This window comes from Strongylocentrotus purpuratus, unplaced genomic scaffold (assembly GCF_000002235.5).
Source record: "Strongylocentrotus purpuratus isolate Spur 01 unplaced genomic scaffold, Spur_5.0 spur5_scaffold_7, whole genome shotgun sequence".
Classification (NCBI taxonomy): Eukaryota; Metazoa; Echinodermata; class Echinoidea; order Camarodonta; family Strongylocentrotidae; genus Strongylocentrotus; species Strongylocentrotus purpuratus.
In genome coordinates, this window is record NW_022145613.1 from 21332426 (window position 1) to 21358944 (window position 26519).

Genomic DNA, 26519 nt, shown 5'->3' on the forward strand with positions numbered 1-26519 from the left:
ATGAATTCAGTTCCCCCCCCCCCCCCTCCTGCGCGAAGCGCGGAAACTTTGACGTTTTATTAAACAATTAAAGAAAGAAGACGATTCGTTGTACCGTTCTCGACTCTTAATCCTCGTATGAATTCAGTTCCCCCCCCCCCTCCCGCGCGACGCGCGGAAGCTTTTACGTTTCATTAAATCATTAGATAAAGAAGACGATTCGTTGTACTGTTCTCGACCCTTTATCCTCGTCTGATTTCAGTCCCCCCCCCCTCCCCCCTCCTGCGCGAAGCGCGGAAACTTTGACGTTTTATTAAACAATTAAGAAAGAAGACGATTCGTTGTACCGTTCTCGACTCTTAATCCTCGTATGAATTCAGTTCCCCCCCCCCTCCTGCGCGAAGCGCGGAAACTTTGACGTTTTATTAAACAATTAAAGAAAGAAGACGATTCGTTGTACCGTTCTCGACTCTTAATCCTCGTATGAATTCAGTTCCCCCCCCCCTCCGCGCGCGCGCGGAAGCTTTTACGTTTCATTAAATCATTAGATAAAGAAGACGATTCGTTGTACTGTTCTCGACTCTTAATCCTTGTCTAAATTCAGTCCCCCCTCCCCCTCCTGCGCGAAGCGAGTAAGCTTTGACGTTTTATTAATCTATTAAAGAAAGAAGACAATTCGTTTTACCGTCCTCGACTCTTTATCCTCGTCTGATTTCAGTCCCCCCCCCCCCTTTCCGCGCAAAGCGCGGAAGCTTTTACGTTTCATTAAATCATTAGAGAAAGAAGACGATTCGTTGTACCGTTCTCGACTCTTTATCCTCGTCTGATTTCAGTTCCCCCCCCCCCCCCTTTTCCGCGCGAAGCGCAGAAGCTTTTACGTTTCATTAAATCATTAAAGATTCGTATTACCGTTCTCGCCTCTGAATGCTCGTCTGAATTCAGTTCCCCCCCCACCTCCCCTCCTGCGCGAGGCTTTGACGTAGTATTATTAGAGAAAGAAAACGAAGCGTTGTACGTTCTCTATACCCTTAATCCTTGTCTGAATATCAAATATGTTCTTTGTCTGCTCCTTTTTCTTCCTACGTCCTCTTCCGATTGGGGGGACCACCCCCCCCCCCCTGGCTACGCGTCTGCGGTCAGATAAACACATCTTGATACCTTGTCCGACCCCGCAAGCTCAGGGTTTAAGGCGATAAATTACGGTCAGATAAGCATTCAGGAGCCCGCATTAGGGCCCCTGGTGGGGTCGAGGCGGCGGAGCCGGCCCCGGAAGCTCAGGGGTTTTAGGCGTTTAATTAAGGTCAGATGAGCATATTTTTGTGTATACCTTATTATTTTGTGACACTGGCAAGTCACTATTTGGCGTGGGGTCCAGGGGGCGGAGCCCCGAAAAATCAGGGGTTTTAGGTATTAAATTACCGTCAGAAGATCATCTAAGGGTCCGCCGTAGGGCCCTAAATGGAATCCAGGGGGCAAAGCCCCCGGAAGCTTAGGGGTTTTAGGCATTTAATCACGGTCAGATGAGCATATTGTTGTGTATACCTTATTATTTTGTGACACTGGCAAGTCACTATTTGGCGTGGGGTCCAGGGGGCGGAGCCCCAAAAAATCAGGGGTTTTAGGTATTAAATTACCGTCAGATGATCATCTAAGGGTCCGCCGTAGGGCCCTAAATGGAATCCAGGGGGCAAAGCCCCCGGAAGCTTAGGGGTTTTAGGCATTTAATCACGGTCAGATGAGCATATTTTTGTGTATATCTTATTATTTTGTGACACTGGCAAGTCACTATTTGGCGTGGGGTCCAGGGGGCGGAGCCCCGAAAAATCAGGGGTTTTAGGTATTAAATTACCGTCAGATGATCATCTAAGGGTCCGCCGTAGGGCCCTAAATGGAATCCAGGGGGCAAAGCCCCCGGAAGCTTAGGGGTTTTAGGCATTTAATCACGGTCAGATGAGCATATTTTGATGCCTCATTATTTTGTTAGCACTGGCAGTTAACTATTTTTTCTTTCTTGCTCTCATTCTATTTCATTTCTCTTTAAAATACTTTTTCAAGAAAAGTGGGGGGGGGGGGGGCTCGAGGCTCTCGATCCCCGCCGTACCTCGGGCCCTGACATGTAGGAATCTCAAGAATCATATTTTTATCCTGGTTGTAAATTTAGGAATTTGTCATTTTCCAACAAACACATACAAACGTATAATTTACTAAAAAGTGAGGAAAAATTTCGGAAATTATGTCATTTCAGCAGTATTTGTAATCCACCGTTGTGGAATTAGAAATAAACCACGTTTGAATATGATTTCCCCCAAGCCCCCCCCCCCCTATCAGTACGCCAGTATCTCCTCTTTTCCCTTTTTCTTTCCCTTTCCTTCCTTCTCTCTTATTTTTTTTTTATTGGGGGTGGCAACAGCCTGGGAGGCAAGGCCCTTTCGGCCCCCCCCCCCCCCCCCCCCCCCCCCCCCCGATCTCCTTCTTATCCCTTTTCTTTTCTTCTTCCTCTTCTTTCTTTCCCTTTTTCTCCTTTTTCCCTTTCTCCCTTCTTTTCCTTTCTTCTCTCTTTTTTTTTTTTTTTTTTTTTTTTTTGGGGGGGGGGGCCAAGGCCCGCTCGGCCCCCCCCCTGGATCCGCGCCTGGTATGGTAATATTCAAACATTTTGACATCATGACCTGTATGGTCATGAAAATGGTTGTGTAATTTCTAAATTTGGTTTTGAAAGTAAGTAAATCCCTGAAATGTTTTGATCCATATCAGTTAAGTGTAACCTCAGGCTTTTAGTGGCACTGAATTAGGAATTGCACAAATCAGGGGAAATTTGAGTCCATCTCTAATGCAGTACATTGCGGTGTTCAGGGAAAAGAGCTATTTAATCTAAAATAATCACTGAAGTTTAAAAATTGGCAACACAGAGTGAACTTTATAACCACTACTTCTGTGTACAGATTAGCAATTTCTTGCTGATTGTTTTTGTTCGTTACATTTATTTACATTTTCATTTTATACACATTTTTACTTTTTTCTAAATTAGTTTTAGTTTTATTAACAAATAGTTTTTTGCCGTTATGAGAAGGAAAAGCTGATTATTTACAGGAAAATGATCAAGACTCAGTATTAAAGGGAACAAGTAATGTTTCTTTTCAAGGAAAGACATAAAATCATTTGTACCCAGGTACAAATAACCCTCAAAATTATTAATATCTTCACAAAATTTCAAAGGACTTCCCCACCATTGTAGCAAACGGTCGTCTTTTAGAATGATTTTCAACAAACATTTTATAAGTTTAATATTAAGTTTAAATTGACTCACCATTTTGCTCTCCTCATGAAAGCCTTCAAGTACTTTTCATCGAGTTCAATAGCTTTATTGCAGTCTTCTATTGCTTCATCTATCCTGCCAAGCTGGAGACCAAATATGATATTCAAAGAAGATTTTTCACTCAGTGTTTCAACAAAATTATTTCAGCTTATCTTGAGTTCCTGTTAGCACATAATACTTTATGTGAAACTAGCTCAAAGTACGGTAATTAGAAAAAGTTTATCATAAAATAAAAGGGTAGCTTAGACAACCAAAATATAAAAAAGGTATGAAAACTGACAAGAAGTATTTTTTAAATATCACATTCCAGTCACATGAAAAACACTTCACCCAGTTGCACAAAGCCAAATTTGACCATGTTAGCTACGTCTAAACGATTAGTTTGATTTCTTATATTTATTTGCTAATAACGCTGCTATACTATAATCATTTTTATCAAAATCATACAGCAGATATCATTTATTTTATGTCAACATTTAGTGTGAAGGTTCTGTATAAGTTTTATTCAATTATGAGAGACTTTCTCACTTGCAAAATCTTCCTTGTCATAGAGCAGGAAAAGCGGACGAGCAAATTTTTAACCAAAATGGTCTGGATGTGATGAGGTACCCACCTTGGCTCCTACTACAGCCCTGTTGCAATAAAGCTTTGCATTGGTGAAGACATTATGAGGATCAATAGCCAGCGTTTGGGTGTATACATCATAGGCCTCTTGGAACTTGCCCGACTTAAATAACGCATTGCCTTCATCTTTCTTTGTCCTCATCTCCCTACATTTCTGTAAAAAAATGAAAATGAAAAATAAATAGACAAAATAGTTATTTGTTACTGTATCAACCTTCATAATTAATTTGTTGATGCCTTATAATCCTCCCAGACGCTTAAGATCATACGATTCTCAATTGCTTGTTGTTCCGAAAACTAAAAAATCATTCGGTCATTTGCACACGCTGGACCTCACCTATGGAATCAATTGCCACAACATATTTGTTATATTTCAAGTGTAGATTGCTTTTCACATGCCTTCAAAACTCATTTGTTCAAAGCGGCTTTCCAGTAGATTTAGATTTACGTCACATTGTTGTTCATTTTTGTGTACTTATAGTTTTTCTTCTCCATGTGCCTCGAACACATTAGTCATGTGGAGTTGGCGCATTACAAATACTCTATATTATTATTATAATCATTAATAACAATGTTTGACAAATACATTTTCAAGAACATAATTGTGCATTAACAGGTGATGATACAGAATAGCTATAGCCTTAGCATAGCTTGATATGCTAGCAGCCCAGAGACATTGAGTTCATAACAAGCTTAATAAAGGGTTAGGTTACAAGGAATAGAGAGAGAGCCTGAAAGAGAGAGAGAGAGACAGGGGGGGAGGGAGAGAGGGTGAGAGGGAGAGAGGGAGAGAGGGAGAGAGGAGAGAGAGAGAGAGAAAGAGAGGGAGAGAGAGAATGAGAGGGAGAGAGAGAAAGGGGGGGGGGGGGAAGTGGGGGTTATAACTCGGAGGAATGGGGCGGGATTTCCAGCTATCAATGAAATTGCTTACATCAGGGATGCCAGTGGCAATTGTCTCTAGGACTGGATTATTTGTTTTGTCGGGCTCCACTCTGCTAGGTTATGCACGCATTGCAACACAAAAAAGTTTGATCTCCAAATACATTGGCATGTGTACTGCCCAAGGAGTGGAAAATGTGCATACATTGAGTTGCGGGTAAGCCTAAATTCGATGACCGGGGTAATAACATGTGCTGCGCCTAGAAACAAAGTATTAGGCGCATTATAAATGTGAGCTATTATTATTATTATTACTGGACACTGAATGCCAACAAGTAGTCATACACAAAGCTTCCACATGTCCCACAGACAATAGTATTGAAATGAAATGAATGGTGGTGGTTATTTTACCCAACTGCTAAGAAAGCATAAATGCTTGTAAGTAAGCAACCAGACGGCCGGCGGCTTTAGGTCCTCTCTGAGGGACCTGGTAATGAGGATTAATGCCTTACCAAAGGGCACTGGCTTATCGCCTTGTTTTCGAACCCGGGTCACCGCATTACGAGACCACTGCTCTACCGACTGGGTTAATCCAAATAAACATTCACAGTTGGTCTATGCACAAGCAAGGATCTCAAACAAAGTGTATAGGGTCACGATTCGTACTCGCACATGGCCACACTCATATCCACAACATGCAAGCTCGCACACGGTGGACGATACAGCTGTTTTATGAAAATTAGCAATAACGCATGCTGCATGTACAGTACCATGCAAAGTGCGAATGTGTTCTATAATACTAAGTATGGCCAGTGTAATGATAGCATATGTTGTATAACAAGGGACAGAGAAAGAAACCAAAAAGGAAACATAATACACAGACAGACAAAGGCACAGGAGCTAGAGATAGGTCAATGAGATAGGTCAAGGATCTATCTTACCTTGAATGCTAATCTGGCTTTGCTATGATCCGGTGAGTATTTCAGAACCTGTTGGAAATGTTGCTGAGCCTTCTCAATGTTGTCCTGATAATAAAGTCCTAAGCCACGAACATAAAGTGCATCAGCGTCCCTGGGGTTCTGATATAGTACACCACTGTAAACAAAAAGTAAATGAAAAAAAAAGATTGGTACAATTTATTGCTCATAAAGGAGGTGAGCATACATGCCACAAAAGAGATATAGAAGGATAGAAATATCTTATCATTATTATATAAATTAAAACAAATAAATTGGTCTTTCAGAACTTTTTTTAATCTGATTTTTTTTAATTTTTAGGTCCTAAAAAATCCTGAAAATCTGAATATTCTGATTGATAATATTCTAAAAATTACTAAGTGCTTAAAGCTAAAGACCAGTATTGGAAACGCCCCAATTTCAAAAAATGAAATGGAAGCTTTTATTACCAATCATGTGAAAGAATATGTTTTGAATATTACATGATGATAAAAATTTTGACGGGAAACCGCATACAAATTGATATATTTGGTAAATTAGTGTATCTCTTGCCTGTTGAGAGATATGAAATGCACGTGTCGTGCACGTGTGTGTAGTCCCATATACATCTTTCTATGTACAGTGCTTCTAACTTTATGAAGACTTGGCCAAATTTCTTATCATATTGATGATTCCAGAACCTTGCAGTACATCTATGCTAGATGATCAACCTTTTCCGATCGATTTCACAACGTTTCTTTCACAATGCAATCGCATGACCATAACTGGTCTTTAGCTTTAATAAACATGTAGGAATCACTTCAAGGTTTCTCAATTCATTTTCACAAAATAACAAATGTTAATAAAACTAGATATCATCATGGACAGATGACCAGAAAATATGTCTTCTTGTCCCCAAATTATACACAATTTCTTTTTTATAGTATGATAATCTGTATCCACAATCACAAATATGTAATAAAAACCTAAAAATTTGTTGATTGAAACTATTAGTTATCTGGGACATTCAAACTTGTATTAAAGGCATTGTTAACAATGTTAAATCTGGGATGCATAGCCCTATGTGTTATCAGTGTCTGTGATATGGTGTAATATTGAAGCCCTAAACAATTTGCACTTCAAAATGATCATGAAGTACCTCAAAAAAGTAAAACTTTTTGAGTGACCGGTTTTACCATACTCATTTTCCCTAATAGACTGTAGTGTTATAAAAACAGTTAGGAAAAAAGAAAATGATTTTGAATCATCAATATCTTGATAATCATAGAGACGATTGGCTTATAAAAGTCATGGGGTTCCTGAATATTATTATCCTAATTATGATTGCAGCATCAGTTAAAACCAGGATCAGAATCTGAGACAAAAATACCCAATCCCTTTAGTGGGACAGACAAAGCAAAGTTCAACCCAGTCAAGGGAATATGAAAAGTGAGGCTATGGACTAATCAGCTCTAGATCTCTGTAGCAGGGTACTAACTTGACAGCCTCCTGGCCTTCAGAGAATCTCCGTAGTTTGAGAAGTGCCTCTGCTCTTCTTATCTTAAATTTTGCACATGCAGGTGAGTGGTCTATGGCTCTGTCCATGTCAAAAACAACCTGTATAATCAAATGGGATACATGTAGATGAAGATGAGAATCATTACTTGCATAAAAGAATTTGACTCAACTCAACTCAACCAGGATTTTCTACTTAATCAAAGTTATACAAATAGTACTGAATCATTACTCATTCAAAGTGTAAATTCCAACAGAATAGAAATGATATTCTCTCCAGCGAGCTATAAATCTTCACAATTATCTGTTACCATACGTATCATGTATGATTTGATAAACAATATTCATTATTGCATCAATTGAGAAACTAATACGGATGGATATAATTCCTGACATTGTGGTAAGCAAGTGGGGAGGGTTATTTTAAAAAGTTCCACCATCCCTAGTTGGACCATTAGTTCAAGGGCAGATCCAGGAAATGAAAGCACTGTGTTGAAGACAAGAAGAAGAAAAACTTAAATGGAGATTGCTATATTGGGTTTGGAGGGGGAGGGGTGGGGGAGGGGTGTCACATGCCAGTTGTTCTCCTTTCAATTTACCACTGCATCAGTTTAAATACAATTTCTAGCAGAAGCGACAAATCAATTAAGACTCCAGGATTCAGCCCTTCAAAATTCCAGTCTTGAAAAGATAAATTGAGGACATTGAAGCTCAAATAAGAGCTTAGACATTGAACACACACTGTACAGACAGGCATATATATACCTTTCTAAAGTCTCCTTTGTCATATGCTTTAAAACCAGCTGCATCATGACTCTGCACAGTCTTTGCAGCTCTCATCTTGTTTTGTTTTTTTAAAGGAAAAGAAAAATAAGACATTTAAATATAATGCAAAGTTTAGGGAAATTTTGTAAATTGGATGGATAGTAATTCTTTAAAATTGTTATACATGTATATTTGGATGCCCCTGTGGATGTTTTTATAAGAACTAGATAATTTAGCCCCTATAACACTTCTGCTTTCTAGAAATTGAATACCGGTTATCAAAATTTAGCGGTGCTCCAGGTAAATTTCAAATATTTCAATTAGCGCCCAAGGCCATTCCATGGTAGCTGCGACCATGACAATCATAGAATATGCAGTTCTGATATATAATTTCCAGACGGAAATCGGTCGATTGTAGTCAAGAAACATTGTTTTAAAGCTAAAGTATTACCAGTCTTGAGAGGGAACTATACAACATAAGAGTCTATTAGACTTTATCATAACTTTAGACTTGATTTCGACCGAGACAACGATCATTGAATATTGTGAAATCGGATATGCTTCTAAAATGTTCATTTGAACAGAAGTCCATATCAAAACTTGTCATTACCTTTAATTATACCTAAATTGCATAAACCTCCAACAACCTGTATATATTAAACCCTTATGCAAATACCGGTATTCCTTTTTATGAGTGAGATGTTAAAACAATTATTACTAAATGTTTAGGAAAAGCATGAATCTGGGCTATAATATTTTGTGAACACAGCCAGTATCATCTCACCTCTGAAAGAGCTTGTTTGTTAGTAGGCTCCAAGTCAGTGACTCTCTGAAGAGCTCTAATGGCTGCATCCACTGATCCTAGAGCAAGCTGGCATTTTGCTTCTCTTAGATGTCCCTGTCAAAGAAAAGAAAAGGTTTAAAATGATGTACATGTATGTAAACATTCCTCAACAATTAGGCAAGCTCTAGAAAGCATCTGTCTGCTTTGCACAATTATGCAGTAAAAAGTGAGCGGGAAAGTTAACAACAGGGAAGAAATGAGATATTGTATTATTTCTTTGTTCATTTATTCATTTTTTTGGCCGTCTAGTTAGGATTTGGCACCTTATAAATCCTATGTATTATTATTATTATTATACAAGCGCAAATATGCGCCCTGCGCCCTGCACCCGCTTTTTTCTAGGCTTGCCCCTGGTATACAAGTGCTGATTGCTTTGGAGTATACTGGGGCTTCAAATCATTCCAAGGATTTGACTTATTACCACATACATATGTTCCTTAAAGCCTATCTACACTAGTTTGGGCAGGAGGGATTAGACCTCCCTGCGTGGTAACTGGCAGGTGGTTATCTGATCAAATCAGCTCTCAATTAAAGGGAGTGTAGCCTACCGAGACTACATGTCTTTCCCGTGGCCTGACTTGGGACCAATGGGGAATAAGTCGACTACAGACGACAAGACTGCAGCAATCAAGTGCGTGCAACATATATGCGAAACTGAAGCGTGAGGAAAACTTTGGTCTGCTTCGCGAACGCTGACCATGTAGAGATTAAGTGGCTGACTACCGTTAATCAAGTCCATCCATTTAGGTGCAGTTGTCCAAAAGACGTAGATGGCCTTACCCAGAATTTGCCAAGCTACACTCCCTTTAACATAAGAAAAAGGGGACCATGAGGGGTTCAACGGGTACCGCTAACCGCTTAAGCATTGTTGGTTGTATAGAGGGCGCAAGTAACTACAAGTTTTGCATTCCCTTTAAGACACTTACCTTAACTAGCTGATCATCTAGTGATATGGCATGTTGAGCATCATGTAGTGCTTCTGCATATTTGTCCAGCATCATGTAGGCAGCTGCCCTATTGGTGTAATAGCTTGCACAGGTTGGAAATATTTCTGAGGCAGAAAATAACACAATAATAGATGTATTTCATTGCAAATAGACTAGTGAAATAGCAGCTTGTAAATGTCAAAGATGTAATAAATGACTTATGAGACAGACCTGAAACAATATATGCTGTCTCGCATGCCTCCAGCAATTTGCAATCTAGGAAGAAAACCATATTTTGATTGTTCACATCAAGTTTGGTAGCAATTGCCTATTTAAAACAAGACAGGCAGGCTACAGTATGCCTCTAAGAAGTCAAGCAACTGACCGCTGATCAGCACCAAGCAGCTATACAGTTAAACTCTTCTTCTCAGCAACGTGCCCGACTTTATACCCATGCCCATTTAAAGTTGTTTGAAAAAGTATTTTGGTATTTCTGCCATCGAACCAGCACAGTACACTGTCTCATGGAGTTATTATTTATATATTACAGTAGTCCATATCACCCAAATTGTGCTTTGATCCAATTTCTTTGAATTATATAATTCATAGTTCATAACTTCATTCATTATGGATATAATTCATATATAGTTTGCAAAGGTATGTCTTACATGTATGTAACATATTTAACTCAGAATGGCAACAAAACAAAAAAAACCTCAAAATATATTATTGATATCATATTATCATAAGTCCTTTAAAAAGAAAAGACTCCCCTAAATTATACATTTTGGAAGATTGACATTTTAGTCACTTTGCGTGTTGAAACAAACAGGGAAGTTGTCTGGCACTATGTGACAGTGACATTACAGATTTTGCCAATTTGATGAAGCCAACTATATAATTTGTTAAAACTCGATTTATTTCATTTTCCCTCTTTAAAAGCACTGGACTATTATGATTCAATTTTTTTCTTTAATAAAGTCACACTCTAAATTTCAGGTCAACTGACCTCTTCCAACACCACATTTTGTGGGCAGAAGCAAACAAATGAAATAATTCTCCCATTACTATTATAGAGAGGATAATCCTACTCTTTTTCCAAAAATACATGTTTGAACAAAATATTTTTGAACTTGAGGGATTATTTCAAAAAGACAAGCTATAAATCATCAAATTTTCTGATCATGCAATGCCATGCAAATGAAGATCATGATCAGACAATAATGTTCAGTTCGGTGCACTTACTGATTGCTTCGGAGTAATGTTTGATAGCTTGATGGTATTCCTTCTTTTTATACCAGGCATTTCCTTCATTCTTCTTGGCCTCTGCAAGACTGAAAAATAATTGTAATCAACACACAAATCATAAGAATTGTCTTTAGTCATTCAACAGGCTGTTTTAAGCGTAGCATCCCCTCATTTTCTGTTTCATCCAATACCAAAATTATGATATTTCGGTCAAACCCTCTATTTGTTATTAATCTTTCAGCATCCTTAAAAGGTTAAGCATTTTTTTTAAGGTTACCAGTAAGGCTGTGCACAACAGTGTAATGAGGTACCCGATTACACTCCCAGGCTTACAAGCAAATACTCAAATATTCAGACGCTGTGTTTTTTTATAATTTTGTATAATTTTTTTTTATTTAAAAAAAAAAAAAAAAATTTGCCACCACTGGTGCAGTATCCCAGTATCGCCAAAAACGCATTGTTATATATGGATGACGTCATACGATGACCCACAATTGTAAAGCTGCGCATGCGCCTTGCGCAATAAAGTTGCTTTGGAATCTTATACCACGAGTATCAAACGTGTGCTATTATCTGTCGTGAGTATTCATCTGTGTACCTTAAGTAAGAGTACATAACAACTATTTTGGCGACGAGGATAAACTTTGTGTTTTATTCTACTTCTTGGTAAAGCTTTGATACCCAGGAATGGCTACTTTCGGAACAATTGGTGAATTTCGGGAGGACGAAGGGAGTTGGTCCCAGTACATTGAACGTATGGGGCACTACTTCGATGCAGCATCGTGGATGGGGGACGAAAGAGATCCATCTTACTAAGTGTATGTGGAGCTTCAACCTACAAGTTGATGTCAAGTCTGACAGCACCAAGAAAGCCGGGGGAAGTTGACTTCCAAGAACTTGTTAAATTAATGATTGACCATCAGGATCCAAAGCCCTTGGTGATTGTTCAAAGGTTCAAGTTCAACAGTCGTGCTAGGAAGCCGGAGGAATCAATTTCGACTTATATTGCAGAGCTGCGACGAGTAGCAATCGAATGTAAGTTTGAAACCATTTTGGATGAAATGTTGAGAGATAGAATTGTGTGCGGGGTGGCGGATGATCGTATACAGAGACGATTATTGGCAGAGCCGACATTAACATTCGAGAAGGCAAAAGACATCGCCTTGGCAATGGAGTTGGCAGATAAAAATATGGCGGATCTACGAGAACAAAATCAGAGAAGCGACATGGTAAACAAAATCGCTTTTGCTGGTGGCCGTCGTATGCCAACGCAACGCCAGTTTTCAGAGAAACATTCTAGGTGTGGTCGATGCGGTGAAGGACCCCACAAACAAGGCGCGGACTGTCCAGCGATAGATGAAGACTGTTTCCATTGCGGCAAAAAGGGTCTTAGGGCTTAGCGGTTTGCAAAGCCAGGGGAACGAAAAAGGACCAAAGAAAAGTCACTTTTCAGCAGCGGGAACAGGCCAGTTCCAACAAGTCCCGCACCTATCAAATAGCAGAGGAGGAAGAGGAGGAGGAAAGCGAAACATACAGGTTGTTTCAACATTCCGTGAATAAAGCAAAACCTCCGCCGTACATGACGAAACTTTCTGTGAAAGGAAAGGAAGTTAACTTCCAAGTAGATACTGGCTCAGCGGTTACCATAATAAACGAAGAAACGTGGCTCTCACACTGGAGTGAGAAGGACAGACCCATTCTCAATGACTCAACAACCCTCCTACGCACTTACACCAAACATTTAGTTGATATTGTTGGGGGAATGTGAAGTCACCGTTTGCTATGAAAACCAGACGGTACGAGTGTTGCTAATCGTGGCGAGAGGGGGTGGGCCAAACCTCATGGGACGAGATTGGCTAGACGTCATTAGGTTGAATTGGAGAGAAATCTACTTGGTCAAAGTCGAAAATGACGTCTCAAGTTTGATCGCAGACTACAAGGAGTTGTTCGCACCAGAACTCGGGAAGTTGAAAGGTGTGGAAGTTGACCTGGATATCGACGAAGGAGCTTCGTCGAGATTCCTAAAGGCCCGACCAGTGCCGTTCGCACTGCGAAATAGGCTGGATGAGAAACTGGATCGCCTACTAGCGAATGACATCATAGAACCAGTTCAATATTCGAACTGGGCGGCTCCAATAGTTCCTGTAGTAAAAGGAGACGGATCAATCAGGGTTTGTGGCGACTACAAAACAGCCGCTCGTTCCGACACCTATCCTATACCTCGAGTAGAGGAGCTGTTTGCAAGGCTCGCAAACGGAAAGCAATTCTCAAAACTGGACCTCTCACACGCATATCAACAATTGGTCCTGTCGGAGAAATAGAGGGAGTTGGTGACCATCAATACCTCAGTGTTCCAGCGGACTATGGAATCAGTGCTGGCTGGCATTCCAGGCGTGGCAGTTTACTTAGATGACCTGCTCATCACAGGAGAGTCGACGGAAGAACATCTAAAGAACCTGAAGCGGGTATTGGATGTTCTTCACGAAGCAGGGTTACGCTTGAAGAAGGAGAAATGTGCGTTTCTCAAGGACGAGGTTGATTACCTCGGCCATACTGTCACTACGAAGGGTCTACATTCGACGGGGGACAAGGTGGAAGCAATCACCAAGGCACCAGAGCCAACAAACGTGAAAGGAGCCCTCCGAAAAATGAGTGGTCCCCTTCACACTAGGTTATCGCGGTTCCTGTTAAGTTACCGTACAACACCGCAAGCTACTACAAAGCAATCACCGGCAGAGTTGCTAATGAATCGCAAACTGCGTATTCGCATTACGTCAGTTCTGCCAGATGTGAACGCAACCGTAGAGAAAAAGCAGTTCGCCCAAAAGATCGCTCACACTACTCACGCCCTTCGCGAATTCAATGTAGGCGACGACGCCCTTGTGAGAAATTATGCTCGAGGCAACCAATGGGTACCCGGTAAAATAACCGACCGTACCGGTCCAGTATCATATGTGGTCAACGTCAGTGTCGACGGTGCGACACTAAAATGGAAGCGTCATGTTGACCAACTCCGAAGTCGAGTTTCCTCATCATCGACCGCGCGGAAACGAGACTACGCGAACGAAGGTGTTGTCCCTACACTCGATGAAGATGATGTTATCAATTCTGATAACGATAATAAGGATCGCGAAGATATTCACGAAGATCAAGTGGACATCCGCGAAGCTCGCGAAGACGACTTCGACGAAAACCGCGACGTCAATCGCGATGCCGGTTGAAAGGATTACCCTAGACGAGAGCGAAGAAAACCTAATTACTATGGATTTGAATAATTTTGGACTGATGCAAACTGCTAATCATGTTTTAATTCTAAGTAATAAAACCATATCTCACTTGTTTCATATTTGAAATAATAGTCAATAAAAGAAATCGATGCCTTTACTCATTTGGTCAATTTTCAAGTCTATAGAAATCATTTGATATAAAGTTAATGTACAAGTAAAAGTATACTCAACTTGTTGAAAGTGGATTTGCAAACTGTTAATGACATATGGCTTAATGCTAGTATTCGAGGTAATCATAGTTTGGATTACCTAACATTTCATACCTACGATATTTGTTGTTCTTACAATCACTGTCTTATAATTTTAAAAGGGGCTTTAAAACTAAGGAGGGAGAGATGTTATATATGGATGACGTCATACGATGACCCACAATTGTAAAGCTGCGCATGCACCTTGCGCAATAAAGTTGCTTTGGAATCTTATACCACGAGTATCAAACGTGTGCTATTATCTGTCGTGAGTATTCATCTGTGTACCTTAAGTAAGAGTACATAACACGCTAGACCGAAAGCTTCAGTCTCTATAATCGTCGGTTGTTCCACTGAGACTTCGTCTGGCTCCACTAGACCTCCGGTTATAGAGACTGAACGACTGCCTATGCCAGCCTGTGTTGAACTTATTCCGCTAGATTTTAGCCGCTAGGCCCCTCCCACAAACTTGCCACGGCCGTATTGTTATGCCCCCAAAATCCCCCAAAAGGTCATTTTACCTCGTTCATTTCCAATTTTAAATTAGACCTAGGCTATAATAAATCGGTTCCACTTACTAACTTGATTGATATAATCCGTTTAATGGTCCCTTTTAAGGAAATTATCGGTCAAAATCGACATCCATGTTGAAAATCTTGCAAGCCGTGTTAAACTCTCGCTGCCGTCAATCTCATCCCTTCTAGTCTACGCCGAAGGCAAAATGATTATGAAGGAAAAAACTGTGATAACGCCATTACGAACGTGTAGATGGCGCACAGTTTTTCCTTAATAATCATTTTGCCTTCGGCGTAGACTAGAAGGGATGAGATTGACGGCAGCGAGAGTTTAACACGGCTTGCAAGATTTTCAACATGGATGTCGATTTTGACCGATAATTTCCTTAAAAGGGACCATTAAACGGATTATATCAATCAAGTTAGTAAGTGGAACCGATGTATTATAGCCTAGGCCTAATTTAAAATTGGAAATGAACGAGGTAAAATGACATTTTGGGGGATTTTGGGGGCATAACAATACGGCCGTGGCAAGTTTGTGGGAGGGGCCTAGCGGCTAAAATCTAGCGGAATAAGTTCAACACGGGCTGGCATAGGCGATCGTTCTGTCTCTATAACCGGAGGTCTAGTGGAGCCAGACGTAGTCTCAGTGGAACAACCGACGATTATAGAGACTGAAGCTTTCGGTCTAATAACACGCATGCAATTTTATTTCGAGTTGCAGTTGAAGGCGCCGATTCAATAATAATAATAACAGTAAACAATGCTGTTTTAAAAACCAAAGATGGCAGAATAATCCATTGTCCTCCGAGTCCAAACAGAAATCTGGACATTTGGTCCCAGTTTCTGAGTGGTGATTTTGACAGTGCTTGAGTTGTGAAACTATTTACCGACGGTCCCATGCCAGCGGCCGCCGCTCTCCCTGGCACGGCTAAGCGTCGGCCTGGACAGTTTTTTTTTTTTTGCGCCCGAATATTCGGGTATGAGAAATCGTACCCGAGTAGTGTGCGGGTACTCGAGCATTCGACTACCAGTCGTAGCCTTAGTTACCAGTTAGTGTTACTTAACTATTTTAAAGTTTGAACAATTTTCATTTTTCGTCATAAGGTACAAACTGGAAATTTATTCTGAAATTTTCTTTGATATTTCTATTATATGTTTTCGCTTCAGGTATGTGTGAAGTGCATCACACGAAGAACTTTGCGCATTGAACGATGTACAGTGAGTCTACGTGCTCTCACTGACCAATCCGCTCAAGTGGCTTCGGATTTAAGTGAGAGAGGACCTACTCAACTTAAGCCACCTTAAGTTCCATGGCAAAGTCAATTATGTCACACCACAGAGATTTTGACACATCTTGCTTTAAACAGGCGACGCGCTTCATACATTACTTACGCACCCACGGCATTGCACACAAATAGAAAAATCAACGAACATCTCAAAATAAATTTCTAGTTAGTAAGGTACCTTAAATCTGACGAAATTGAGAATTGTTCAAACTTAAAAAATATTTTTGTAAGACTTAAACTTTATTGAAATACTTTGTGAAAAAATCATAACAAATACTATGAAATAGGTCTAGATCTAGAGGGTTTGACTGAAATGTCATACTTTTGGTATTGTAGCATAACTAGTCAAATAATTTAGTAAGATGTAGAGGGCGTTATACTTATAGTTAATTGTGAAATATAAATCGTGAGATGTCAGTGACTAGTGAGTCGGCGTTGAGCTGTCGTTGCGACAGGTACGTCACAAGGAACGAGATAAAGTTACTTGAACTGCAAATACTGTGCAAGTGTTGTTTCTTGAGTTCCTGTCATAGTGGTTACGGGAGTGAGTAAAATGAGAGCTAGACCCTAGTCCACGTTTTTTTTTGAGGGCGCATTTTTTCTGCGTTTATGAGAACGATCCTCATTCTCGGACCAGCGCCCCTACTGCTGCCTTAAGTTAAGTAGGCCCTCTCTCACTTTAATTCGAAGCCACTTGAGCGGATCGGCTAATGAGAGTGCGTAAACTCACTGTACAGCGGTCAATGTACAGAGTTCGGCGCTTGTTCAGAGACGTATCTAAAATTCTTTGTGGCTTCCGTCATAACCGACACAATTTGATCGTTATCATAATCAATGCGCGTTGTCATGACATTAAGATAAAGTTAGAACTACCCTAGACCTAGTAGAAGTAGAACACTGTCATCCTGGTCATGACTGTAGACCTAGGCTCGAGTCTAGTCTAGCAGCATGTCTGGATTCTAGAAAGATCTAGAAATCTAAAAACGTTACGTTACGCTATCATGTAGATCTACACGTCTAGTCTCGATCGAGTAAATAACACTACCGTAGCTAGCCTCGTACGAGTCGTAGGCAGTACTAGGTAGGCGTAGTGTAGAAGATAGTCATGAAACGAACTCGCAGAGTAAGCATGGCAAGCCTAAGGTTAAGTAGACGATATATCAAAATCAAGTACAAGATTTTCGGTAGCAAAATATCTTCAGAATCCTTACTCTTGATCGGTTTCCATTCCATTTTCTTGAGGCGTTTCGGGTAATTCAGTGTTTTGAGAAGCAGTGTCATTTCCTGTGGTATCACCCATATTTGCTCTGTGGATATCAAACCGGCCTGCAAATTTATTGCGCGCGTGCATGCTGTGCGCGCACGGCCGGCTACGAGCTAGCCATGTGCAGTACCGAGCCGAGGTGCGAGCACGTAGGTCGATACATTTTCCAGTTCTAGCCGATATGATTATACCAAAGACGTTTAAATATAATTACAATATACACATACAACTACTGCAGAATGCTCACGTTATGTACGTATTGTGTCGTATTTTACAGTTCTGTGTTTCCGATTGCTACTAATGAAGTGGACATTGTATTTGGTACAGTGGTAGAGAGATCGGGGGGGGGGGGGGGGGGTACACTGGAAATTCGTTTGATTAGTTATAGGACAATGTAGTTTTTTCTTTTTTCTCTCTTTTTTTCCTTCGTGTTTGTATTTCTATTATTCTTGTTCTTGTGGTATTCTCCACTTTTCATGCATGCTTGCCATTTTGTAGAACATTGTATTTATGTTTAGCATATGCTAGGTTTAGATCGTTCCTATTTATCGTTATACTTTTATATTGTTGTTTTGTTGTAGTCTGTATTCTTTGTATAATTAAGCTATGTTTGTATTCTTTACTATGTATCATTATCATGACATTGGGCATGACATGTACATGTGTACTCTCATACCCCAGAAGGGGGTCGAATGAGTCAATAAATTCTATTCTTCTATTCTTCTTCTTCTATAAAACAGGCATAAAGGAATAGCCTAACTTTGCTCATTTCAGAGAGGAAATTAAAGGAAATAGAAAACTTTGCTCATGTTTAGAAAGGAAACTAAAGGAATAGGCCTACCTATACTTGAGACTTGAGACTCAGAGGAGAGAAGCGAATCACATATGTTTTATGATCGAAATAGCTTGAATACAGAACACTTTTCTTTTCTCTGCCAGGTTCATACTCTTTAATTTGCCTATTATTCTTCCTCCTCCTCCAACGACGACGACGACGACTCCTTTTCTTTCTTCTCCTTGTTCTTTGGGGGCTTCAATTTTCTTCTTCTTTTGGGGCTTTTTCTTTTTCTTCATTCTCTTCTTCTTCAATTTCTTTATTTTCTTATTTTTCTTGTATACTAATCATCATTTCTATCATTATTATTGATTGATTGATTGATTTTTATTCGACAAGCTTCCAACATACAACAATATACAATAATAACAGATCAAAAAAAGTAAGCTTTAACAGGATAACCCACGAAAGCTCGAGAGCTTATTTCCAGTGGGGTCCCTTACAGACATGTATAAAATTAATAAGTTAAAATAGTAATATTTACAGACAGATAAGAAAATTAAAAGAACTACTTATTAAAGATAATAATAATAATAACAACATTAAACTGATGATAGAAATGATATTAAGTACAAGAAGAAAAAGAAGAAGGAGAAGAAGAAAAAGAGGAGAAGCCGGAAGAAGAGGAAAATAATGATGAATTTGTAGAATTTCTATAACGTACGAAAACATAAGTATATACAACATGAAAAAGTATGAACCGACAGAAGAATAAAAATTTCAATCATATAACATGTCATTCACTTCTCTTCTCTGACTGTCAAGTATTAGGTATTCCTTTAATTTCCTCTTAAAATGATCATAGTTTCCTATTTCTTTTACACCATTGGGAAGGGAATTCCAATGTTTTATGGCATTGTAATAAAACGAATTTCCAATACTACCTACTCTTTCAGGTAAGTTAAAGTTGAATCGTCTATTTCTTGTATTACAATCATGTACGTCAGTAACAAGATCGAAGTTGGATCGAATATAATGATTCGACCTAGTATGATATATTTTATGCACATGATGCAATACGAGTTGTTTTGATCTTTGGTCGACTTCAAGAAAACCAGCTTTAGAAAGTTCGCTGTAGCCAACATGAGTTCTTGGACCAGAACAGTTGATAAATCTCACCATTTTGTTCTGTATAATCTTCAACTTCTTTTGATCTGACTTGTTTATGTTACTATACCATGCAGGGTTAGCATAGTCAAATAAACATTGAATAAGAGCAAAACAGAGTGTACGTCTTGCTTTTAAATCCATACAACTTTGATATCTGTACAAAAATTTCAGACGAGGATTTGCTTTTTTTACAACTGATTCTACTAAAGATGAAAATGAAATTGCGCTAGCCAACTCAATGCCTAAATACTTCACAGACTCTTTTCTCTTGATTGCTTGATTATTGTGTGTCACTTTGAATTCAAATGACTTTTTAGAACTACTTTTAGAACAAAATAAAATGCTTTCTGTTTTTCCCAAGTGTAAAGAAAGCTTATTATCAGTCATCCAATCGACACACGTAGACAGCTGTTCACTGAGCTTTTCCTCAATATATTTAGGATCAGGATTTGAGTAGAGTAGTACGCTGTCATCTGCGTACAATAATAGTTTGAAGTCTTTTATACAAATACACATATCATTTATATAACTTGAAAATAGAATTGGGCCTAAAATGCTTCCCTGAGGAACACCGCAAGTTATAGGCATTAGTTTGGAACGAATATCATGAATGGCCACTACTTGGTGCCGATTAGATAAGTAGGATCTAAACCAATCTAAACTTCCCTTATCAAAACCCATTAGTTGTAACTTCTTCAATAAGACGCAATGATTAACTGTATCAAAAGCTTTTTGCAGATCAAGGAGCACCATACCAACAAAGCGCCCTTGGGAAGTTTCTCTCCTCAAATAATCAGTCAAATGAATTAGACATGTTTCAGTCGAATAATCATGTCGAAAAGCAGATTGAAATTCATAAATTATATCATTTTCTTTGAAGTATCTTTCAATTTGAACACAGACCGATTTTTCTAGAATCTTTGATGCTACGCTTAAAACACTAATAGGTCTATAGTTGCTAACATCAGTTTTATCTTTCTTTTTATAAAGTGGAGTCACTTTTGCTATTTTCATATCCTCTGGAAAAGTACTCGTCAAGATAGATAGGTTCATTAAGTAACTTAGAGGCTTAAATAAAACCTTCGCACCATCTTTTAGAAATTTAGCTGGAATCAAGTCTAACCCAGTACTTTTTGATACATTCAACTTACGTAACTCTTTGAAAACAAATTGTTCACTGATTGGTAATAACTCAAAGCTGTTTTCACGTACACCTTTTCTTTCGTAAAAGTCACGAATACAATCATTGTCTGCGCTGAAAAAGTCTTTGGAAGGGGGGAGTTTGTTTACTAATTTGGCAGCCACATTTGTGAAATGAGAATTGAATTCATCAGCGATGGCCATCTTATCATGACATAATTCCCCATCAATTTTAATGACAGATTCTTGTTCTTTTCGCTTCTTATTTTTCAATCCTAAGCTTTTTAGATTCTGCCAAAGTTTTTTCGAATCTTGTTTATTTTCTTCTATCTTGTTTTGTAAGTAAACGAGTTTAGCCTTTTTCACCTCTCTTTGGACCATATTTCTTAATACTCTGTATCTTTTATAGAGCTTCTCATCTTTTGCTCTTTTCCTCCATTTTTTGTATACTATATTTCTCTCTTGAATTAGGGAAAGAATATCTTTAGTCACCCAAGTTTCTGATCTTTGTTTTATTCTTATCCGTTTCAGTGGCGCTATCATATTCAAATTTGAGATAAAAACATGTTGAAATATTGACCATGCCTCATTTACATCTGTACAGTCAGTTATTCGTGACCAATCAACAACAGATAGTTGAAGATTGAAAGACTCTTCTGTATATTTTTTCATGGATCTGATATCATTAGTCCTATGATGACCTATAGCCAGTCTTACATTTTTCCGTGTACAGAAAGTAAAATAATGGTCGCTAATACCTAGATCAATGACACCACTTTGACTTATTTTATTTTCTTTGGTACAACCAACATGATCCAATAGAGAAGAACATGTAGGTGTAGCGCGTGTTGCCTCTTTAATGAGTTGACTAAACCCATGAAGACTCAACAAGTCAATATATTTTTTAGCCAGTGGCGATTTGCGAAGAAGACAAATATTCATGTCTCCTAAAAGAATTATTTCGTCATCCTTCTTTAATGTATCAAGAATATTGGACAATTTCTCGATAAACAAATTGTTTTTCGGAGGTCGATACAGAACGCCAACAACAATTGGTTTTGATCTTGTTATAAGCAAATTTATCCACAGGGATTCCGTAGTACTTATAGCATCCATAATATTAAATGCAATATCATTTTTGATATAGAAACATACACCACCTCCAGAGCCAGAGGATCGATCATGGCGTATGATTTTATATCCGTCTATTTCAATTTCTTCATCATTTATGGAATTGTTTAACCATGTTTCAGTGAAAGCAATAATAGACACCTTTTTTCTTTTAAAAAGAATTCTAAGTTCCGATATCTTGTTTAGAATAGACCTCACATTAAGGTGTAAAAAATGAAGACCTTTAATTTTAAACTTTTCTTCAAATTCTTGAAAAAGAGAAGTGTTTTCATCTTTGAGGTTTGGCTGAATTATTCTTGCTATCGCTTGCTTTTCAGGTGTAACGCGCGTTACCTTAAAATAGTTTTCTTTTAGTCTATCCTCGTTTTGGCTTTCTTTCTCTAAACAATCGTCAGTAAATATTGATTCACAAAAAGATGGCAGACAACATGTTAAACAATTCCACTTCTCATCAGGGCATTCATAATATAACCTGCGGTACTCTGAAAAACTGATAGCTTGACAATTAGTGTGAAACCATTTTTTACAATAAGAACACAGAAGGCCGTGTTGATTACATTTCACTGGCTTATCACAGTTCCCACAAGGGAACTTATATTTTCGACCGTCAACTATAATTTTCGGATCATCACTAGATTTTGTCAAACTTTCACTTAATTCAATACCCTTCTTACAAATTGAAGATAATTCGCCCAGTCTTTCATGTCCACCTTGGATGGTCTGAAGGCTGGTTTCAGTCGTGACCTCTGTTTGACTGCACTGAAATTTTAATGTTGTTATTATTTATATCATCATTATTATCGTTAATAAGTTTTTTTTCTTTTGTCTGCAGTGGCGTACGCAGGATTTTTCAAAATTGAAAATTGAAAATCGCGCCGACCGATATTTCGCTCAGTGGGGGGGGGGGGGGGGGGAGGGGTGTGGCCAAGGAGCATTAAGCACGCCCCCTCCGCCCCCCCCCCCCTTGAGCAAAAACAAAAAAGAACAAAATAGTGGGGTGGGGGGGGGGGCGGTAACACCCAAAACACCCCATCCCTCGGTTTGTCTGTCTGTAAATAATACGACCGTAACTTATTAATTTCGTACATGACTTTGTATGTCGGGGACCCGGCCCACTGGAAATAAGCTCTCTAGCTTTTGTGGGCTATCCTGTTCAAGCTGACTTAATTTTGATATGTTATATTCTTTTATATGTTGAGGCTTGGCGAATAAAATCAATCAATCAATACAATCAATCAAATTAAGGGGTAACATAAAGGTTTGTTATTTTCAATTTCAATTTCAATTTATTCAGCCAATCATTACTGACACTGGTACTGGTACAATATTTATGGCAGGCTATGGAGCAGAGCTTGTAAATGGGCCCATTCAATTAAATACAAATATAATAAAACATACTATAACAAGCAAAACAAAAAAGATATATATATACATACTTATTACAAAACAATTATAAATATCTTGCAAACACACTCAGCCATACTCACACACACACACACATACACACGCACACACACGCACACACACACACACACACACACACACACACAATGCAGTGTACTTTAAAGCATATTATAAGAGAGAGAAAGAGAGAGAGAGAGAGAGAAAAAGAAGAGAGTAGAATATTTAAAAGCAAAGGGAAGAAGAGGAAACGCATGAAAAATGTGAAATATGAGATTAAAACTTATAGTCCTACCCAGTTTAACAAATTAATAAATAGTTCCCTTTTGCACAAAACTTTAAATCTAGACAAAGTTAAACTTGATCTTATATCCTGGTATAAATCACTCCAGTTTGTTCCAAGCCCATTCCAGGACCTATATATTTAACTAAGAAATAATATATGTTACTCAGCAAAATAGTGTTCGACCCGAATTGCAGCATTGTCTTATTTTTCTCTCAAACAAACCACAACACAAGAACGAGAATCAGTCACGTAGGCCTATACCGACTCACGTCATTTATAATTTTTATAGGATAAACATTGGAACTCATATACAACTTCTATGGGCAAAGACAAGTGGCATATATCTTTCCCAAATCCCTTCACAAAGTCGACTTATATTACCGTCATTTACATTTTCTCTGGTATTAAAATTCTTCACGAAGTAACGCGGGAACGCTTCACCAAATCACAGTCATGCACATTTGGGTATTATACTTCACCATTTCAGGGAACTCTTCAGCAAGTCTGCACTTTAAAAGACTTAATGCAGAGGCTGCGCTCCAGGGGCCAGGGGGGAGGGGGGAGGGGGCAAGTGCCCCCACTTTTTCAGGTACCCCAAAAATGCCCCTTTTTACATACGAAAAGTTCCCCTTTTTATTTTTAAGAACTGCCACTCCCCCTTGTAATAAGTGCCCCTTTTCCTTGTGATAAGTGAACCTCCCCCTTTTTTCATAAGATTCCCTTCACTTTCTCATAAATGTCCCTGATCACGATAAATGCCCCTTTACCTTCGACAACTGCCGCTTTTCCTTTCCAAATAGTGTCACTTTTCCATTGTCATAAGTGACCTTTTTCATCTCTGGGTTTTTTCTTCTCTTCCTTATGTAATTTTTTGCACTGCGATCTATCAAATCTTAAAATTTTAGCTCGGTCGCTTCTCTCGCTCGAAAATTAATATACAGACAATCACACCTAACTGCAGTGGCGGATCCAGGGGTGGGCCGAAACGGCCGCGGCCCCCCCCCCCCCCCCCCCCTATTGGCGGCGCAAAAAATTGAGAAGGAAAAAAGAGGGGGGAAAAAAAAAGAAAAAGGGGGGAAAAAAGAAGAAGATAAAAGAAAAGAGAACAAAAAAGTAAAGAAAAGAGAGAGAGTTCAAAAAAGAGGAAAGAAAAAGAAGAGAGGAGCCGGGGAGAAAGAAAGACAACGAAATGGCACTAAAAATTATTAGTGACAGTAACGACGAATAAGGGAAAGACAAGGGGAAGGGGGGGGGGGTGCGTAAAGGCGGATGTATTGAGGGGAGGGGGGGGGAGGGTGACTGGCCGTATTCTCATTTTTAGGTTATGCGAAACTGAGTCGAAATTATGCTTCTTTTCAAAAAAATCTTAGCATGCTTGTTTATGTTAAGCCGTAGTGCATGAAAAGGTTAGTGTAGAAACACTTCTGAAAAGGCCGCGCCCAGCCCCTCCAAAGAACGGCAGAATGGTAATCCATAAATTATGGGGTCATTCTTGATGGCTTGGGAGTCGTTAAAAGGAGGGGGCCGGTGCCATAGGTAAATGGCAGTGACGGTAACGACGGATTAGGAGGAAGGGGTGCATACATGAACTACAAGCGTATTGGGATGATCATACTATCATTTTAGAGTGTGCAATCTGGGTCGGAATCCAGCATAATATATTTATAAAAAAGAGGTTCACATAAAAGCACTCATGATAAAGCCGCGCCCGGCCCCTACAACATCATTTTGGATTTTCAGATGAAAGGCCGGGTGGCAGGGGTAGGGGGCAAAGTTCGCCCCACTCTTCAAGTACCCCCCCCCCCCCAAAGGGCCACTTTTACTTTGTAAAGAAGTGCCCCTTCCCCTTTTTAACTCGGATAAGCGCACATTTCATCAACACATGTGCCCCCTTTCCTATCTGATAAGGGCTATTTAGAAAAATGAGGCCCTTCATAAATAAAAAGTGTCCCTTTTCATCTCTAGTAAATGACCTTTTTCATATATGAGAAGTTAATTCTTTTTACTTCAGTGCGCTCTTCACCTCCGGTAATTGCCCCTATTCAAATCTGAGAGATGCTCGTTTGACTTTGAAAAGTACCCCTTCCCCTCCTGATAAGTACTCTTTTCATCTATGATGGGTGCCCATTTTCACCTTTGCTAACTGCCCTTTTATTTTGAATCGTGCCCCTTTTCCTTTCTAATAAGGGACCTATCCCCTTTTCATAAATGCCCCTTTTCACCTCTGATAAATCAATTTCTGATGGATGCCCCTTTTCCGTCAACAAATGCCCATTTCCCATACTCATAAGTGCCCTATCTCATTTCTGGTGAGTGCCTCCTTTCAGGTGTAAGAAGTGCCCCGTTTGAACCTTTGATAATTACTCTTTGTACCTTGAAACATGCTCCTTTTCTTTTCTAATAAGTGTCTTTATCCCTTTCGCACGTAGGCACGGGGGGGGGGGGGGGCACGTGCCCCTAACCTGCTCATCATTAGTCTTGCACCTAATTTAAAGCGACTAAGAGTAATTTCCCCTAAAAGCTCGCTCGCTCGCTCGCATTTATAGATGATACAATAAATATTATATGTCACTTTAAAACAAATGTTTTTTCAGTCTTCCGTGATGCTTATAACCATATCATGATTTGGTTTTTTCCTCTTTATAAGATGTAATTTTTCACTCTACGACCTCACAGATCTTACATTTTTTCTCGCTCGCTTTGCTCGCTCGCAAATGAATATTAAGACAATCACACCCAGCCGAAAGTGTGATGCTTAAGCAATATCTTGTATGATATATAAAGAAAAACAAATATTGAAATCGTCCCTGATAATAGAATCACAATGAAAGGGTATATACCAATGTCTAAAAAAATGTTTATTTTCGCTTTCAGATTTCGCTTTGTAGGTGCCCTTTTTTGTTGGTGCTTTCCACTTTGGAAATAGCTCCGCCGCCCCTGCTTACGCATTAGCGCCAGCGTTAATTTCACGCTTGCGTGCACAGGGGTGTCTGTGTGTGTGTGTGTGGGGGGGGGGGGTTCCTCTCTAGCTCTGAAGCTGATTTT

The 26519-nt window shown here is 39.3% G+C and overlaps 1 protein-coding gene across 1 annotated transcript in view; it reads right to left on the minus strand.

Moving 5' to 3' along the window:
- The window catches only part of LOC585533 (dnaJ homolog subfamily C member 7), a 31713-nt gene extending 14059 nt beyond the window's left edge, over nucleotides 1–17654 (minus strand). The window contains exons 1-9 of the mRNA XM_030974725.1: nucleotides 17519–17654; nucleotides 11026–11114; nucleotides 9781–9905; nucleotides 8795–8908; nucleotides 8011–8085; nucleotides 7229–7347; nucleotides 5737–5890; nucleotides 3906–4070; nucleotides 3284–3375 (exon numbers count right to left, since the gene is read on the minus strand). Coding sequence (XP_030830585.1) covers nucleotides 3284–3375; nucleotides 3906–4070; nucleotides 5737–5890; nucleotides 7229–7347; nucleotides 8011–8085; nucleotides 8795–8908; nucleotides 9781–9905; nucleotides 11026–11114; nucleotides 17519–17607 — 1022 coding nt within the window. The 5' untranslated portion in view covers nucleotides 17608–17654. The remainder of the gene's footprint in view (nucleotides 1–3283; nucleotides 3376–3905; nucleotides 4071–5736; nucleotides 5891–7228; nucleotides 7348–8010; nucleotides 8086–8794; nucleotides 8909–9780; nucleotides 9906–11025; nucleotides 11115–17518) is intronic.
- Nucleotides 17655–26519: the final 8865 nt, after the last annotated feature.